The sequence below is a fragment of the Sorex araneus genome, chromosome 2, assembly GCF_027595985.1.
Source record: "Sorex araneus isolate mSorAra2 chromosome 2, mSorAra2.pri, whole genome shotgun sequence".
Classification (NCBI taxonomy): domain Eukaryota; kingdom Metazoa; phylum Chordata; class Mammalia; order Eulipotyphla; family Soricidae; genus Sorex; species Sorex araneus.
Window position 1 is genome coordinate 355270905 of NC_073303.1, and position 18274 is coordinate 355289178.

The following is an 18274-nucleotide window of genomic DNA, read 5'->3' on the forward strand; positions in this document are numbered from 1 at the left end:
GGGCAAAGCCGTGGGGCTGCTAATGGGCTGTGCTCCCCCTGCAGTGTTCGGGAAAGGCGAGCACCAGGAGAAACAGGCCAAAGACTCCTTTCCCTATCACTACCGCAAGGCCACAGTGGAGCTGTTGGTGAGTGACGGGGGCCACAGCTGGGGGCTGGGCTGGGGGCAGCGCACCCCACACCCTCACCCGCAACACCCCTCTTTTGACCAGGCCGGTTTCCTGAATCTGTATTTGCAGACACGTAATTCCCTGGGGTTCAAAAATAACTCTTCTTGACAGTTTATGAAGTTTCCTCTTCCTTCCTTTTTTTTTTTTGAATTATTTTTGTTCCCTCCTCCGTGGAGCCAGCAGCATGCAAGATTTTAAGAAACTGCGTCCTGTCCACGTTCAAACAGGGTAGTCACAGGTTTTCCTGGGCTGGCCAGGTCCGTCCCAGCATCATTCCTCCCGGGGTAAATCTCCACTCGGCCGGTCAGCCCTGGCCTTTGTGAGAACCACTCCCTGCCTGAGCCCTCGGCTAAGAATGAGGACACAGATAAACGTCTTGCACCTCTCGGTGCTCGCCCCTGCGACAGGCGGTGACTTTGTCGCCCAACACAAAAGCCCGGGCAAGGTTGCTCCGGCCGGAGCTGATTAATCCTTGTACTAAACGCGGCGTGAGAATCTGAACGCGCTTGCGGGTGTGAGAAGCACTGCGGGAGGTGGGAACTTGGAGCCCCTGCCTTGTCCCCGGACAGGACCTGGAGACCATGGAGGAGAGCTCGGAGATAAAGGTGGGCGCCCACCCCGCCAGGACCAGCTGGCTGCAGAGCACAGTGGCTGCGTGCGGCAAAGGGCTCAGCAGAGCACTGGGTTACGTCACCGGGGAGATGAAGGAGTGCGGGGAGGGACTGAAAGGTAAGCGTCTGCGCCCGCCTGGGGTATGCGGGGGCACGGTGCTCCGCCTGTCCGAGGGGCCCCGGCCCAGGCCCGGTGGGGGCCCCACTTCTGAGCACTGTGAGCTACCAGTCGTGCTGGGGGCAAGCGCTCAGACCTGCTGCCGCTGGGGTCCTAGCAGGTGCCAGGTGCCGGGGCTCTGGGGGCAGTGGGGACAGTCTCCTGAGTCCCCCAACCAGAGCATGACTCTTTGCCCACCCCAAGTTCCCCGTTTGGGCTCTGTATGCTGAAGACTCATGTCAGAGTGCTCATGGCACCTCTGCCAGGGCCTGAAGCTCACTGAAGCCCACAGCTAGTGGACAGTGAGGGCGGGGACGCTCTGGGACAAGGTCCCAGCATGACCGCTTTCACTCTTGCCACCTCCCGGGCTGGCTCCCTGCCACCCCACGCTGGACGCCAAGGTCAAGGCCTTGCAGTTCTGCTCCCTGCCTGCGCCTCCCACCAGCTCTCACCCTGGTACCGTTTCAGACAAATCCCCAGTGCTCCAGTTCCTGGACTGGGTGCTCCGGGGCACCTCCCAGGTGATGTTCGTCAACAACCCCCTCAGCGGCACTCTCATCATCATCGGCCCTCTTTCATCCAGAACCCCTGGTGGGCCATCTCCGGGTGCCTGGGCACCATCGTGTCCACTCTGACCGCCTTGGTCCTGAGTCAGGACAAGTAAGTGCTAGGAAACCCCAATCCTCGCCTGTGGCCACCTTTCCCCTCCTCTTACTGCCACAAGTGGGCGCCCTTCCCCTTCCACCCCTCACTGGCAAACTCCCTCCGGCCACAAGGGAGCACCTTTCCCCTTCCACCCATCACTGCCAGACTCCCTCCTGCCACAAGAGGGCGTCCTTCCCCTTATACCCGTCACTGCCAGACTCCATCCAGCCACAAGGGGGGCGCCTTTTCCCTTCTACCCCTCACTGCCAGGCTCCATCCAGCCACAAGAGGGCGCCCTTCCCCTTCCATCCCTCACTGCGAGGCTCTCTGCGGCCACAAGGGGGCACCTGTCCCCTTCTACCCCTCATGGCAAGGCTCACTCTGGCCACAAGGGGGCGCCCCTCCCCTTACGCTCCTCACTACCAGTCTCCCAGTCCCCAAATCTCTGGGCACAAGCTGCCCATCACTAACACCCACCCCAAGTTCTGGTCTCTCTTGACTGTTGCCTATAGGGGTAGGGAGGTGAGAGCAGGGGTGACCCCTGACCTCCCCTTCCCAGAGGGGCCGCCCATGGCTTTGAAGGAAGGTGGGGAGGCCCAGCCAAGAAAGCTCTGACCCAGAAGGGAAGCAAGAAGATTGCCCACAGGGTGGCCCCGGGGGAGCCCCCACTTCACCTGCCCCCTCCACCCACCCAGGTCGGCCATCGCGGCCGGACTCCACGGCTACAACGGGGTGCTGGTGGGGCTGCTCATGGCTGTGTTCTCCAACAAAGGCGACTATTACTGGTGGCTTCTGCTCCCCGTCATCGCTATGTCCATGACCTGGTGAGTTTGCTCCCCGGGCTGCGTGTGTGGACGGGGCGTTGTGACCTGTTTAGGCTGATTCTGCGACTGTCCATCTAAAACCTGCGTTAGAGGGCAGAGAGGCGGGTGAAGATGGGGCTGGGGGGTGGGGGGGACACAGCTCTGTGATGGGGGCAGTGGACACTTTGGTGGTGATGGCAGTACAGTAGCTTTGTACATCGGTGTCCCAGCGAACCCACTATTGCACCATGATGCCGGGTCTATAATAAAAAGGTTTTAAAACTGAAAGTTACAGGTCCTGGAGAGAGAGTGAGGTGGATAGAGCCCTTGCCTCGCAGAGTCAACCTGGGTCCAATCTCCAATACCCCATTAAAAGTTGCATGTAAGGGGCCAGAGCAATAGTACAGTGGGTTGGGCCTTGCAAACAGTTGACCCAGGTTCAATCCCCAGTATCCCATAAGGTCCCCTGAGCACTGGCAGGAATCATACCTGAGTGCAGAGTCAGGAGTAACTCCTGCGCACCGCCAGATGTGACCCAAAAAGAAAAAAAAAAAGTTGTATGTAAATAATATTGACGAGCTCGGCATTTGGGGCATTCAGTGGTCGCTGTGTGTGCCAGGATTGTGCCAGTCAGCTCAGAGAAGGTGTCCAGCAGGCAGGAAGTGTCGCATCTGCAACCTGTGCCTCTGCCCTCAGCCCCATCCTCTCCAGTGCCCTGGGCACTGTCTTCAGCAAGTGGGACCTGCCCGTCTTCACGCTGCCCTTCAACATCGCCGTGACCCTGTACCTGGCAGCCACGGGCCACTACAACCTCTTCTTCCCCACCGTGCTGCTGCAGCCGGCAGTCTCCGAGCCCAACATCACCTGGTCGGAGGTGCAGGTGCCCTTGGTAGGTGTCTTGAAGGGGACGGGTCAGCGCCTGTCCTGACATTGCACAGAGGCGCATCCTGTGTGTGTACAGCATGTATGCATATGTAAGTGTGAGCTATGTGCTTATGCATGTTTGTGTGCATGCCTATGCATGTGTGCATGTGTATGTATACTGTATGTTTGCATCTCCGTGTGTTTGCCCTGTGTGCATTGTGTGTGTGGTGTGCGTGTATCTCTGTGTATGTGCATGAATGTGTGTCAGCAGTGCTGTGCCCACTCTCTGGCCTGGGTCCTCCTTAGCTGCCATTCCTTTCTTCGCCTTGCCCCATCACGGCACAGAACAGGAAACTGATCCCAGGGTCTCAGAGCCAGATGAGGGAGACTCAGAATCAGGGGCCCAGGAGCTGGCTCGAAGGGCCTGTGGGAGCCGCAGAGTCAGTCCCCGCGTGGCTTGTGCACTGGCCGCCGTGTCCTCTTGTCCCCACCCTAATTAGCGTTCTGGCTGCTGGTTTCTAGGCTGCCTTCCTTCCTCGCCTTTCCAAGGTCCTTGGCTGCTGTCCCCCCTTTGAGTCCAGCAGATGCTGACCATTTGCCTTCATCTGGTTATGTTCACCCTCGTTGCCCCAGGCGCCCCCTGCCCCACCCCCAGCACAGCTGCTCCGTGAAACTGGGTAGATAGGCAGCAGTTAGGGCACAGTCCTTGCCCACAGCAGACCCTGGTCCAGTCCTGGCACCACATGGGCGCCTGGGCAGCACTGGATGCAAACATGGAGCTCTCTGAGCACAGTAGGGTGTCTGCAGTCATGCCCCAATACCACGGGGGCCGAACAGCACCTCATCCTCAGGTTGCACTGGCACGCTTGGCTCAGAAGCACTAGGATGGGGGAGTGGGAAGGGAAGAAAGAAAGAAAGAAAGAAAGAAAGAAAGAAAGAAAGAAAGAAAGAAAGAAAGAAAGAAAGAAAGAAAGAAAGAAAGAAAGAAAGAAAGAAAGAAAGAGAGAAAGAGAGAAAGAGAGAAAGAGAGAAAGAGAGAAAAAGAGAGAAAGAGAGAAAGAGAGAGAAAGAAAGAAAGAAAGAAAGAAAGAAAGAAAGAAAGAAAGAAAGAAAGAAAGAAAGAAAGAAAGAAAGAAAGAAAGAAAGAAAGAAAGAAAGAAAGAAAGAAAGAGAGGGAGGGACGGAGGGAGGGAGGGACGGAGGGAGGGAGGGAGGGAGGGAGGGAGGGAGGGAGGGAGGGAGGGAGGGAGGGAGGGAGGGAGGGAGGGAAATGAAAGAAATACATATCTCAGGGGCCCTGAGTGACAGTGGGCAGGACTCATGCCTTGCATATGGCCGATGTGGGTTTGATCCCAGACACCCCATGTGGTTCCTGAGCCCACTTGGAGTACTTCCTGAGTACAGAGCCAGGAGCAATCCCTGAGCAATGCCGAGTGTGCACCCCCCAGAAAAAGGAAGGGAGGGAGGGAGGGAGGGAGGGAGGGAGGGAGGGAGAAGAAATGCCTGTCTCAGAGCTTTTTGGTTGATTACTGAAAAAGTTTTCATACATTTCATGGCCTCTGAGCGCCCGGGAACCCACAGCTGCACTGGAGCCATTCTGTCCCTTATCTCAGTGGCTCAGGCTCTGCCCCGCCCCACCCCTGCACTGCCTGCTACAGGGCCTGACCCTCTGCTGCGGGCACCTTCTAGCCACACTGAGCATGGGGGGCTCAATCCAGCGGCCCCACCAGCAGCGGGTCAGGCCCTCTTAGGAGGTTTAGGGGCCTGAATGAAAGGAGCTTCGGGGGCCAGAGGGGAGCCCAGGTGAGGAATTGGCACTGCACCACCGCCCCCCACCCCAACTCCCCTTAGGAGCCAGACGCCCCTTGGGTCCTTCTAAGTCAGACTTCTCAGCGGGCTTCAGGACAGGCAACTGGAAGCCGTGTCCTAGTCTCTGGAAACGTTTCCCATTGCAAAAATGCCTCAGAATTTGGTGGAAATGAAAGCAATTGGGAAATCGGACACATCATTTAGAACCTCCAAGTTCCAACCAGGAACTTATCCGTTTGGGACCAGGAACTTGTCCATTTGGGGGTGCTGGCTCCAGGGAAAAGAACTTTCTAGCCCATGGAAAGAATCATGGTGCCGAGTGACATGTTTTGTCTTTCTTGCCGTCACCTTTGCAGCCTTGAGTTTGGGGGAGGAAGTGGCAAGTCAGTGTCAAGAGGAGGTCTCAGGCCACAGCAGTTGTGTGGGTTCTCGGTTCCTCTGCCCTGTGGCTGCTGGAGAGCACCCCGCCCCCACCCCCGCCCCAGGCCTGCTGCAAAGCTCCCACAGCCGCCCCTGGCCTGGGCGGACTGGGGCCACCGTTTTCTCTGTTCTGGGGTAACAGGGCACTGAGCTCAGGTCACATACTAGACCAGTCTCCCTCAAAATGGGCATCAACCCCCTGAGTGCCGCTGAAATGACCAGAGGGACAGCAGTAGCGCTGGGAGCAATGGGGGGTCACTTTGCTTGGGTTTGTTCGCTACAGGAAGGTGGGTTTCCAGGGGGCACTGAGTGGTGGTTTTTCCAAAGGAGGTCAGTAGGCCAGGTAAGTGTGAGAACTTCTGCAGGACAACACCAAGCCCAGGGGCCCTCCCAGGGCAGCTCCGGGGTCCCCGTGCTCCCCACTGACCCTCAAGAGCAGAGTCCTCAGAGGCTGGGGCTGAGACCTGTGTCATCACGAGGAGTCAGGCCGGGTCTTCAACACCCCCCCAAGCAGGGCATCCCTCTGTACTGGCCGTGGGGTTGCCGCTGAACCCCGAGAGCAGTTCATCCTGCTCTCAGGGTCAGGGCCCCCCTCACACACCAAGTGAAGATGTGCTGACCTTGGAAGTAAAACATCCTTCCACCTAGCAATGTCATCCTCAAGGTTTTTTTGAACTTGAAAAAGAAAAGAAAGACATTGCAAGATAATTTTCAAATCCAAATTTCAGTGGAGACTTTATTTCCCGTCCCCCCCCCCGCCCCCATTATTCTTCCCTCAGCAATCACACTGTTAGCCATGTCCCATGTCTCTTGGCCAGGTTGAGCCTGCGCTCATCTTCCCAATAAAGGAGACTCTGCACCTCGGCCCATCATGTTCCTCTGAGGACAGAAGCAGTCCAGCTCTCCGTATCTATTAATACCTGAGACTAGACTGTGAACTTTTTTGTCTTGGCCTTTGGGTCACACCTAGTGATGCTCAGGGGTTACTGCTGGCTTGGCACTCTTTGAAATTACTCCTGGTGGTGATCAGGGGACCATGCGGGATGCTGGGGATGGAACCCGGGTGGGCAGCATGCAAGGCAAATGCCCTCCCCACTGTACTATCACTGTGGTCCCATCAACTGTGGACCGCCTGGCTCTCAAAGCTGTTGTCTTTTGCCTCCATGCAGCGGTACACTCCCTTACCCACAGGGGTGCCTTCTATGACCCCCAGCGGATGCCTAAGACCCTGAAGAGTACCCCAACTTGTAGGCACTGTGTTTTTCATATACCTCTGCTAAGCTTATTTGATCTATTCGGCCCAGTGAGAGGTAGTATCAGTGAGTTCTAATGAAACAGAACAATGACGGTTCCGCGGTGACTGAAGCAACAGTGTCCTCTCGTTGTATGGCATGGTAGGGTATAGGCTGCAGGCCTGCCCACTCTCATGACCCATACCCCTGCTGCACCCACAGCTCCTGAGAGCCATCCCCGTCGGCATCGGCCAGGTATACGGCTGTGATAACCCCTGGACCGGAGGCATCTTCCTCGTGGCTTTGCTCCTGTCTTCACCTCTCATTTGCTTGCATGCGGCCATTGGGTCCACCATGGGGATGCTAGCAGGTCAGTGCCCTTCCTTCCTTCCGCCTTCCATGGGGGCTGTCAGAGCGCTGCCTGGACACATTGCACAGCACAGGGCCATAGAGCTCATCCTTCACAGCCGGGTCCCAAGTCTGGCATGGGTCTCTTCCAGGCAAGCTGCCTCTCATGACCAGAAGGATTTGCTCTCAGCAGAGCAGAGAGTGATGAAGGAGGGGCCTTGTTTACTATCGACTGGGGGCAGGGGAGTGGATTGCTTGAATCAGCCTGCAGAGCTCCTCCCAGGGTCCCCCACTCACCCCAGGTGGCTTCAGAACCCTGTGCTGCTTCTAGGTGCCCTCTGCTCAGTAAAATCACATGATCTTGCTTTGTGATTTTGTGTGTGAAATAACGGTTCAATCAAAAATGGGATTTGAAAATTCTCTTGCAATTTTTATTTTCAAGTTCAAAGGTCAAGCAGATAACTGGTAGTTGGGGAGAATACGACCCCACATTCCTGTGCAGGGTGTGGGGTCCCCCACAACCCCTACCCTGATGCCAGCCTTCTCCCACAGCACTGACCATTGCCACACCCTTCCAGTCCATCTACTTCGGCCTGTGTGGCTACAACAGCACGCTGGCCTGCATCGCCGTGGGTGGCATGTTCTACGTCCTCACCTGGCAGACCCACCTCCTGGCCATTGCCTGCGGTAGGTGCTGCCCCCCATTCCCTGACCTCAGAGGGGGCCTCTGCAGTGCTCCCTGGGCCCCACGGGAAGCAGGGGAGTCTCTTCATTTTGACATTGGTGGGCCCCACAGGTGACTCATGTGGAGAGGAGAAAGATGGTCACTTTCTCTGATCTGCCTCTGCCACCTGGGATCCAGGGTTACTGGGTTCTTGTCTTGCCTCGCAGAAAGGAATTTCAGAAGTAGACAAGCAGTGAAATTATAGTTTTTATTTGGAGGCTTTAAAGGGAAGGAGGGAGAGAAAGAGGGAGGGAATGGAGAGTAACGTGCTCAAGAGAGAACCTGGGCTTCTCCAAGGGCGGAGAGAATGACCACACACGTCCCAGCATTAGACATGAAAGTACACATCGCAAGAGGGGAGATGCAGGTGTGACATGTGCTCAGGTACCACATGTGCTTGGCTACATGGGTGCAAGTAGCACACGGGCTCAGGCAGCACATGCGCATGCATTCTTTGTTCAAGGCGGCCTTTATAGGATTTCTTCAACCTGCCCCATGTGGGGCTTCTACCTTCTACCTTTTACTAGGTCAAAGTCTGTTGCTAAGGTAGTTACCAGGAGGATTGGGAGTAGTGATGGTCTTTGAAATTCCTTTCTGGCCTTTTGCTTCTGCAGGAGCTTCTCTGGGTCTGTTGCTGTAGATGTGTGAGGGTCTTATCAGGCCTTAGTTCCTGTTTCTTCCTGTTTTCTTCTGAGGGTCTTATCAGGCTCTCGCAGCAATTTCTGGGCTATTTCTTCCCAGGAAATTCTGCCATTGCCTTGGGTGGGGATGGGCCTTCCCTACCCTGCCTACATCAATTTCAGTGACTTTACCCTTTCAGCCCCATGCCTGGTCAGTCCCCCTCAGTCATCTTTAGGGCATGGAACCACCGCTATCCTCCCATAGCTTGGGCCCAGGTTCCCTTCCAATCTAGAGATATAACACGAGGCGTTCCGACGATAACAGAAGGGCCTGGGCTCGAGCGAGTATCTGCTCTCAGAAGCCTTCAATGCTGGTGCCAAGTCAGAGCAGGGCGGCCTGGGGCGCGGCAAGGTGGGAGTCTATGTCCTGGATCTTGAGCCTGTGTAGCTGGGGTTCCAGAAGCCTGTGGTACCAGGCCAGAAATGACAAGACAGCACATCTGTGGGTCTAAAGGCGGTCGTTCATGAAACAAATCCATGTTCTTTCTGAGAAAGGCTGAGTGGATGAGGTCGACAGGAACATGCGTTTCCACAGGCAAGCTGTAAATGCCCAACTTTGTTCCGAGGGTTCCCTGCGGTTCTCAAACGGGGTGGCCACCCCCTTCCCCAGCCACAGCTGGTGGTGACTGATCCTGTCATCACCCTCAGTGGGAAGGAAGATGTTTCCTGCATCTAAGTGGGTACAGACTCAGGGGAGGGGACTTTGCTGTCCTGATCCCCAAATGCCAGGAACCATATCAGTTACCCATCCCAAATGCCAGTGATGCCCAAGGCAAGGGACCTTGGTCTATACCCTCTCCAGTGTCCCTCACTCCAACCTGGCCAAGTGGGTGGTAACTCCTACCAGCCCAGCTCCTCAGGCACAGAGGAGAGGCTCCAAGAGGTCCAGTAAATCCTGCCAGGTTAGGTCTGAGCATCAATGCTCTTTGCAGCCCCTCCCCATGTCTACAGGGGGCAGCACTGGGTGGAGCTTTCAGGCTCTTCCCCATGTCCATATAGCCATGATGGACAGGATGAGGAAATTGGCCCTACTCCCTTCTAGAAGGTTCCTTCCACTACAGCCTGCATGTTTTCTGCTGACGTGACTCCCTGCCACCCAGATAGGCTGCATGTCCGTCTCCTTCTCTCTTCCTGCTCCCAAGCCCTGGTGTTCCTCCCCCTGCTCATCCTGACCAGGCATCTGTAGCAACACATAAGCCACATAAGGTTTTCACACGCTCTCGTGTGGGGCGAAGGCCTGGGGGCTGGAGGAAGGAAAGAGAATCATTCCTTTGGCTCTGTAGTCCTCATTAAAATGACAGGCCAATGCTATGGCTCAGCAGTGGAGCCCCAGCCTTGCAGGGGTCTGAGTTCCATTGAACTGGAGGCAGACCCTGGGCTCGATTCCCCATACCATCCAAACTCACACACAAATTGCTGCTTAAGTCCTTTGGCTCTGGACTTTGGAAAAGGTGGATGAGTTGGATGGTACTGGGGTCTTTCAATCCTCACAGGCCGAGCCCAGGCCATCCAGTCAGGCTCTCCCACTCCAGATATGGTCTCCTGAGCCCCAGAGGCATGGAGATACCTCCCCAAGGTTCCCTATTTCTCAGTCCAGGGGGAACCTGACAACCCCTGACAGATCACCTGAACTCCCCATTCCTCTCACTGACCAGTCCTGAGATCAGTGGGCTGAGAACCACCCCTGACCCATAAGTGGCGCCAGTGAGTACTGGGTCTCTTATGTGCCTACTGGTGAATGGGATTCTGCACTTCCATGTCCTCCAAAGAAAGGACCCTCATGAAAGCCCTGGTGTGCCCCAGAAAGCACACTGCTTTCTCCAGACTCCAAATAACTCCTCTTGCCCTGCTGAGCCCCACCTCTGTAACAGCAGAGATTCTCCAGCTTGGGTGGGTGTATATGGTGCTGTGGCCCCCACCTGCCCTGTCTCAGCTTCTGTTCACAGGTGGAGACTGCAGTGATGGTCAGGGTATGGGGTGGGGAAGGGTGTGATCATAATCATCCAGGGGCTCCCAGGAATTCTCACCCAGTTTCCTTGGACAATTGGGGTGCTCTGAGAAATCAGGGACTCTAAGGCAGAACCCAGCCCTACAAACCCATTTGCTTGACTCTCCCTGTCTTTCCCAGGCCAGCATGGCAGGGTCCTACACACACACAGCTCAGATTCAGGAGGAGGGCTGGAGCCTTCCTCAACTGTCCAGGGTGCCTCCCAGATATCATCTGATACCAGTAACTTGTGACAAACTGTTCCAGCAGGGGCTCTGGGAGTCACTGGCCTTGGATGTACATGGGATTTCCCTTTATTGTTCATGCTGCCTAATGTTCTGTCTGAAGTGTGGGGTGGAGGGTGGTTCTGGGCATCCAGAGACTGGCACAAACCAAACTGGCCCCAGGCACTCCAACACCCTTCACCACTGCTGGACACCTGCAGGCATGGAGCACTTTTCACAGCCACCAAGCAAAGAACAAGTCACCTCATTTTGCTTTATTAATCTAGAGAGCATTTGTGGCAGGTAATGTCTTGGGGGGAGAGATGGAGTCTCCATGCAAGGCACTGAGTCACCTGCCATCTGTTCTTCCTCCAGCTCTGTTTGCAGCATACCTGGGGGCTGCCCTGGCTAACATGTTCTCCGTGGTGAGTGAATGTGGGCTAAGAACCCATGGCAACCCCCCTTCTTGGTCTCTCTCTCCTCCCATACCTTCTTCTAGTTTCCGGTCACACCCCAGTACCTCTAGATTCCTGCATCGGGACTCAAAAAAGTTGCCCTGTGCACCGTGGGTTCGTTGGGCCCCATCAGGGTGAGCCGGTAGAGTGTCCTATCAAAGGACTATGTGGAGGAAAACTGTCGTCAATCAAACCCTTTCTGCATGCCATTATCCTGAGTGGTTTTGAATCTTTGCCATCTCATTGGTTCCCAGGTCACAGAGCACCCAGTGCAGCGTACACCTTTCTTTGTCCCATAGCAAGGAGCCTACAGTCATAGGTCACCAGGGAAGGGCTCCAGGAAGATGGGGGCCAAGCCTCAGTCAAGCCCCAGGAGGGGCCAGAGCTGGTGGCAAAAGCCAGGCATGGTCTAAGGCCCCTTACCTGTATTCCAGTGCAGTATGGAGGTAAATGTCAGGAGGAGCTGCCTGACCAGTCCAGCCCCCCAGTCACAGCACTTCATCAGCCCCAGTAGCCCCCAGAGAGCCACCCAGCTCCACCGTTATCTGAATCTTTCCTGCCAAACACCTCTGGCCATGATCTCTTTGTGTCTGAGTTCAAGTGAGCAAGAGAAAGTCAAAGTCCAAGCCCTTTACAAAAAGGAAACTGAACTTTAAGCAGAGACTTAACCCAAGTCCAGATCACCAAGACCAAAGAGAAGGTTTTGGAACCGTGGGATGGATGCTGCCTAAGCGTAGACACACCCTTCCCACATACACTCACACATTCAGGCAATAGAAGGCCCAGGGCTCTGAAAGTTGGGAAGGGTCAAGCCTGGCCACAAGTCCCAGACAAACCAGGTCTGCAACAATGGGCAGAATATGTAGCCACTGCATGTCCATGGGCTCCACTGAGATGGCTTTATCTGTGGCAGTCACTACTTTCACCAATGCCCCAGTTTCACCTCTTCCCCCTAGGCTAGAGAAAGGTGGTTAACAGGCATGGACTTGATATCACCAACACTTCCCTTGTGTCTCCCCCCACCCAGTTTGGATTGCCACCCTGCACCTGGCCCTTCTGCCTCTCAGCACTCACCTTCCTGCTGCTGACCACCAACAACCCTGCCATCTACAAGCTCCCGCTCAGCAAAGTTACCTACCCAGAGGCCAACCGCGTCTACTACCTGTCCCAGGAGAAACACCGAAGAGCATCAACTGTAACCAAGTACCAGGCCTATGATGTCTCCTAAATTGTCCCTTCTTGACTAAGTCACTTCCAGCAGGTGGTCTGGGTCCCCAGGCAGCCAGCCATTTAACCTCCCCTCTCTGACCAGCGATTCTCCTCCCGAGCCAACTGATCTCTACCCTAGTCCTTCCCACACACAGGGAAATGTCAGGCTAGACACACACACACACACACACACACACACACACACACACACCACCACCACCACCATCACCACCCCACCCCCAGGAAGCTCTATTGTAAGATCCATGACACTTAGAAGATAGTTTAGGCCAGCACATCTCAACCGGGGCACCCTTTGGGCACCCAGGATATTCCAGAGGGCCATGGGTAAAGACTGTGTCATTGGAGAGTCATGACAAAAGGCTGGGGGGCGGGGCGCAGTCAGCAAGGTTGGGGGGGGCCACAGGAAGGAAACAAGATGGAGGAGGGTCATAGTCAGGATAAGGCTGAAGGATGCTGGTTGAGATTCTCTACTCCTAACACATATTCTAAGAGTTCTGTTGGAGAGAAACTTAACCTGTCCTGCAAAAAACACCAGAGGGCACACCACGGAAGTGGACAGAAGTTGACGATGTGATACAAGTCCATACTTAATGTCACACTGTGTCAAGCCAGGGTATGTGCGTTCACCCAGAAGCCAGGAGGACTGGCCCCAGTATTCCATGTCCTCCCCCTTTCAGCCCCTCCATCAGCCTCACCCCTTGCTGGTTTCAGTGATGGGACAAACTCTAAGATCCCTTTCACCTCACAAGTATTGATTCTTCACTTTCTCCTGTAAATGGAAAAAGAAAATCAACAAAGTAATTATTTCAGGGGTAGTCAAGAGATGGAAGGGTGACCAGAGCAAAGAGCAGGAAGTGGTTCCTTGTCTCTGGACATTGATGAGTCAGGGGGAGCCATTCCCCAGAACTGAGGTAGCAGCTTAGATTCACTGGAATTTCCAACTTGCCTGCCTCCACACAGTAAAATATTTTCTGGGAATATGCCAAGATGAAAAATGATCCTGTTTCATATTTAAAGCATTTTAAGTCAATTTGTCTCCTTTTCTAAGATTCATCAACACACGCTCATTAAAATATTCAGTTTGCAAGTTGGTATCAGGGTTTTCTTAAAATGGGACTCATCTCCCCTGTTGAGGGATTGCCCCCACCGAGGGGTGTCCCATGGTGCAGGAGTGTCTGAAAAGAGATGACGGTGGGTTTAAAATTATCAGAAGAGGGACTGGCATGCTTGTTTGGCATCAGAAGTTCTGAGTTTTAACCTGTTACCTTATGAACGTTTCTCCAGCACCTTCCCACACTGGGCTGGAGCAGTCCTTGAGCACCCACCTGGTGTGGCCCCCAAACAAAAGAATAATGCTGCTTAGAACATTAATAATAATGATCAGAAGGTTGAATCAGCTTACAGAGGGAGTGACACAGAAATGGCCTTGGTCACTGCTTTTTCCATTTTGAGTTGAGATCCAGTTTTCAGAGGATTAGTATTTCAGTTTTACACCCCCAAATTACAAACTCAGCCCCTCTTAAGTAGCCAGTAGCTCTTGTTCTTTATTTACTCTTGCTACAGCACTCTTGCCCCTCAGCCCCAGGACCACTTTGCAGAAAGCCAGCCCTCCCCCCACCCCAAGCTTGAGAGCTGAACCTCTTTCAAAGAACCTCTTTCAAAGAGTTTTAACCTCCCCTCTCTGACCACCTCTTTCAAAGAGTTTCTTTCAAAGAAACTCCCTTTTCCCATTCCTCATACTTCCAAATCAGCGGAGTGGTGGAGGAGTACAGGAGGGGGGAGGAGACCAAGCAAAGAGACCAACAACTTTTGGGGGTGGGTAGTAGTCCCTTTCACCCAAGTGCAGCATTGACTGCCAGCCACTGTCAACATTGATCTTTTCTTTTCTCTGTCAGTCCTGAGGTCTCGGCTCTCTCCTGCCAACCCACGTGCACGGGGCTGCCTCTTTCTCTTCCAGATCATTCTAGCCGTTCATGACTTCTCCGGGAAAAGGGAACACCTCTCACTGGAAGCATAGGAAGGGGGAGCAGTCACACTCCAGAGGTTGCCTCTGGCTGTGTACTCACACCTTCAGGCCAGGAAGGTCTCGGCTGCGTTGTCATGACCACGGAATTATGGCTCTCTGAGGAGTCCGCGTCCACGAATTCCACCAGCAGGCTGTTTATGGTCACAGCTCACTCAGCTGTCTCAGAACCGCCAAGCGATGACAGAGAACTATTAAAATACCACTTTCGTGCATTTCCACCAAAGCGTTCTAATCTGGTTTTATTACTGTCCGCTAACTAATCAGTTTCTCTGCTATTCTAATTATTCCACTATCCTCACTTAGAAAGCATGCTTGAGCTGGCTCAGTCCACCAAGCAAGAGGGAAAGAGATGGGAGCAGAGAACTCAAGTTATAAAGATGTCCACAGGGTTTCCCAAAGGGTCACCTCTTCTGGGTCTTCTGTCAGCATCAACAGAGGCAGAAGGAAGGTAATTCTGCCTGTTCCCTAGAGCTGATTTGCACAAGCTCTTGTCTCTCCCAATAGCCCTTCAAGTAACACCACATTGGAAACATGACATTGGCCATGGCAGGAGTGGCCACAGACAGAATCAACAAACTATGACACCGGGTACTTTTCCCGGCTGACCAGATTACTGGTACTTCTAAGCCCCTTTGGGGTACACAGGGTGGGGGACAGGCAAAGAACAATGGCAAGGATCCTACCCAGAGACTAGGGCCCAAAGAGTTCGTTTACCAATGCCCCCGAATGTCCTTCCACCCACCAAAGGCATTTGAAAGAATATTTTAAGTCTCCTCTGGCAGAAAAAGACAGGAGGATCCACCTCCAGTGAATTTATTGAAACACGGGTAGGTGGATATATCCAAATAAGAAGAAAACAAGCCCAGAAAATGCTGCAAGGAGCACAAGGAGCAAAGAGAAGACCCAATACTTTGCTGATGTTTAATGGACTCTCCCATGCACACCTAGACACTGCACATGCTAATCACATGAGTCTACAGACCTGTGCATGTTCATGGAAATGAGGTCTATGTGTATTTATATGAACAGATGCCCCAACAAAAACACACATACCCATGACTATTGTTTTCGTCTCTTTGTAGAACTCTGAGAAATAAGTTAGTGATGGACTGAAACACACATGCCATAGATCCAGTTTTCCTCTGCAGATTCTTGGAACTTGAGGCCTGTCGCCCACACAATCACAAACACTCAAAACACAGAACCCCTGGTAGCCCAGCTGAGTCTGGCTCCAAAATTTCCTAAAACCATAGTGTATAGAAACAGACACAGCTTCTTGCCTGAGCATCTTCATCACTTTATGAGTAATTCTTATGAGCCTTTTCAAGTGTCCTTTGCATCACCCTTTCTTTACAGGGCTTCCAACTCAGGTAATGGTCTCAGGGAAGCAAATGGGTGGTAGACCAGTTGCTCTCAGACCTGATCATGTATCCAAGTCACTGAGAGTTAAAACAGAGATCTGGGTGAGTACCCAGCACTGGGTTCAATCCACTTAGGGTAGGATCTCAGAATTTCCTTTTCCAACAGATTCTCTGATAATGCTAGGCTTGGTATCGGAACCACACTTTGAAAAACACTGGAGTAGACTCAGGACTCTAAGATGCTGCCTCCAACTATCTTAGCCTCTTCTTTGCAAGTTGCAGTACACTGGTTTGCAAACTCTTGTGCACCTAAGAATCATTTGTAGGGCTTATTAAAGCAGGCGCCTGGGCCTCAACCCAAGATTTTCGTTCAGTTTTGAGACTGTTACCAGTCGTGTTCACCAAGGCAAGATTGGCATCAAGCGGCTCTGCTGCCCAAGCCCTACTCACCTACAGTCAGCAGCAGGTCTAGGCAAAGGGATTTTCTTTTTAACTCCTGGGTGGTTGCGGCCAGATGGGAAACCACGGTGGTGTCTGTTTCCTGAACCCCAGCCCGCCTGCTGTCACTCTCTGACCTGGGACAGCTCAGCCCTCCACATCTTTGGTCCCCAGCTGGACTTTGAGGGGGCCAGAGAATCCTCTGAAATGCAGTCGGCCTTGTTCTCGGTGCCATGGGGCCCAACCCAGTGCCTCAGATACAAGGTAAAGGAAACGAAACCACAAAGGGCAACACCCACCCAAGCAGGCCAGCAAGCGTGTGCACTGCCACAGCAGAGGTGGGGGGAGAGACTTGAAGAGGGGGCAACAGATGCAAGGTGAGGGGCAGGTGTGCTGTGAAATAGGTTCCCGAGGGGGTAGGAGGCAGCCACAGCAGCTAGACAGGGCTGGGCGGGTGCATAGGCAGGAAGACCTCCAGCCCTGCGTCTGCTGCCCTGAGCCGGTGAACAGAAGAAAATGGAGGTAAGGAGAGTGGAGAAATGGGGGAGGGCAGGGGGGGACAGGGGGGTTTGGCAGGGAGCACTCACAGGAAGAAGGTGAACAAAAGAAGGTGGGGAAAGGGGCGTCCCATCTGTGATCCTGGTGGGGCTGGCACAGGAATGGGCCTGCTCACTCTCTCCTTCAGCACTTCCTTCTGGGGGCCCACCTCCCCTTCCCTGGAGGTGGGACAGGGGCTACCCCCTACTGCAGCAAGGCCGGAGCAGCTGCGACAGGGAGAGTGGTGGGGGCAGGAAGTGCCTGAACCGAACAGCAGAATAGGGTGACAAGGCCAAGGGGTCCTCCTAGCCTCCAAGGGTGTCTGCGCTGCCAAGATGGGGGAGCAAGAGGAGCACTGTGTACCATCAGCCTGGGCCTCGGTCTGAGCCCTTGGCAGGGGCCTGAGATGGCTGCTGGGGGAAGCACGGCTGAGAGGGCCCAGGGCAGTATTACTAAGAGGGCTCAGACAGCATGGCTGAGAGGAACTGGGTCAGTGTGGCTGAGAGGACCTGGGTGAGATGGCTGAGAGGACTCTGGGCAGGTGGCAGAGAGGGGCTGGGGGCAGATGGCCAAGAAGGCCCGAGGCAGTGTGTCTGAGAGGGCCCGGGGCAGGTGCAGAGAGGGCCCAGGGCAGATGGCCTAGAAGGCCCAGGGCAGTGTGTCTGAGAGGGCCCAGGGCAGGTGGCTGTGAGGGCCAGGGGCAGTGTGCCTGAGAGGACCCGGGGAAGATGGCTAAGAGGGCCCAGGGCAGGTGGCTGAGAGGACCGGGGCAGTGTGTCTGAGAGGGCCCGGGCAGTGTGTCTGAGAGGGCCCAGGGCAGGTGGCTGTGAGGGCCAGGGGCAGTGTGCCTGAGAGGACCCGGGGAAGATGGCTAAGAGGGCCCGGGGCAGGTGGCTGAGAGGACCCGGGCAGTGTGTCTGAGAGGGCCCGGGGCAGGTGGCTGAGAGGACCCGGGCAGTGTGTCTGAGAGGGCCCGGGGCAGGTGTCTGAGAGGGCCCGGAGCAGGTGGCTGAGAGGACCCGGGCAGTGTGTCTGAGAGGGCCCGGGCAGTGTGTCTGAGAGGGCCCGGGCAGTGTGTCTGAGAGGGCCCGGGCAGTGTGTCTGAGAGGGCCCGGAGCAGGTGGCTGAGAGGACCCGGGCAGTGTGTCTGAGAGGGCCCGGGGCAGTGTGTCTGAGAGGGCCCGGGGCAGGTGGCTGAGAGGACCCGGGCAGTGTGTCTGAGAGGGCCCGGGCAGTGTGTCTGAGAGGGCCCGGGCAGTGTGTCTGAGAGGGCCCGGAGCAGGTGGCTGAGAGGACCCGGGCAGTGTGTCTGAGAGGGCCCGGGGCAGTGTGTCTGAGAGGGCCCGGGGCAGGTGGCTGAGAGGCCCGGGGCAGTGTGTCTGAGAGGGCCCGGGGCAGGTGGCTGAGAGGACCCGGGCAGTGTGTCTGAGAAGACCTGGGCTCTGAGAGGACTCGGGCAGTGTGTCTGAGAGGACCCGGGCAGTGTGTCTGAGAAGACCTGGGCAGTGTGTCTGAGAGGACCCGGGCAGTGTGTCTGAGAAGACCTGGGCTCTG

General features: G+C 54.9%; 1 protein-coding gene across 1 annotated transcript; it reads left to right on the forward strand.

The window, feature by feature from the left end:
- The first annotated feature begins 750 nt into the window (after positions 1–750).
- LOC105942860 (urea transporter 2) lies at positions 751–12356 on the forward strand. The gene is given in 9 exon segments (XM_012932167.2): positions 751–898; positions 1406–1506; positions 1509–1597; positions 2278–2406; positions 3082–3274; positions 6933–7080; positions 7611–7745; positions 11049–11098; positions 12156–12356. Coding segments are annotated over 9 exon segments (1194 nt in total).
- Positions 12357–18274: the final 5918 nt, after the last annotated feature.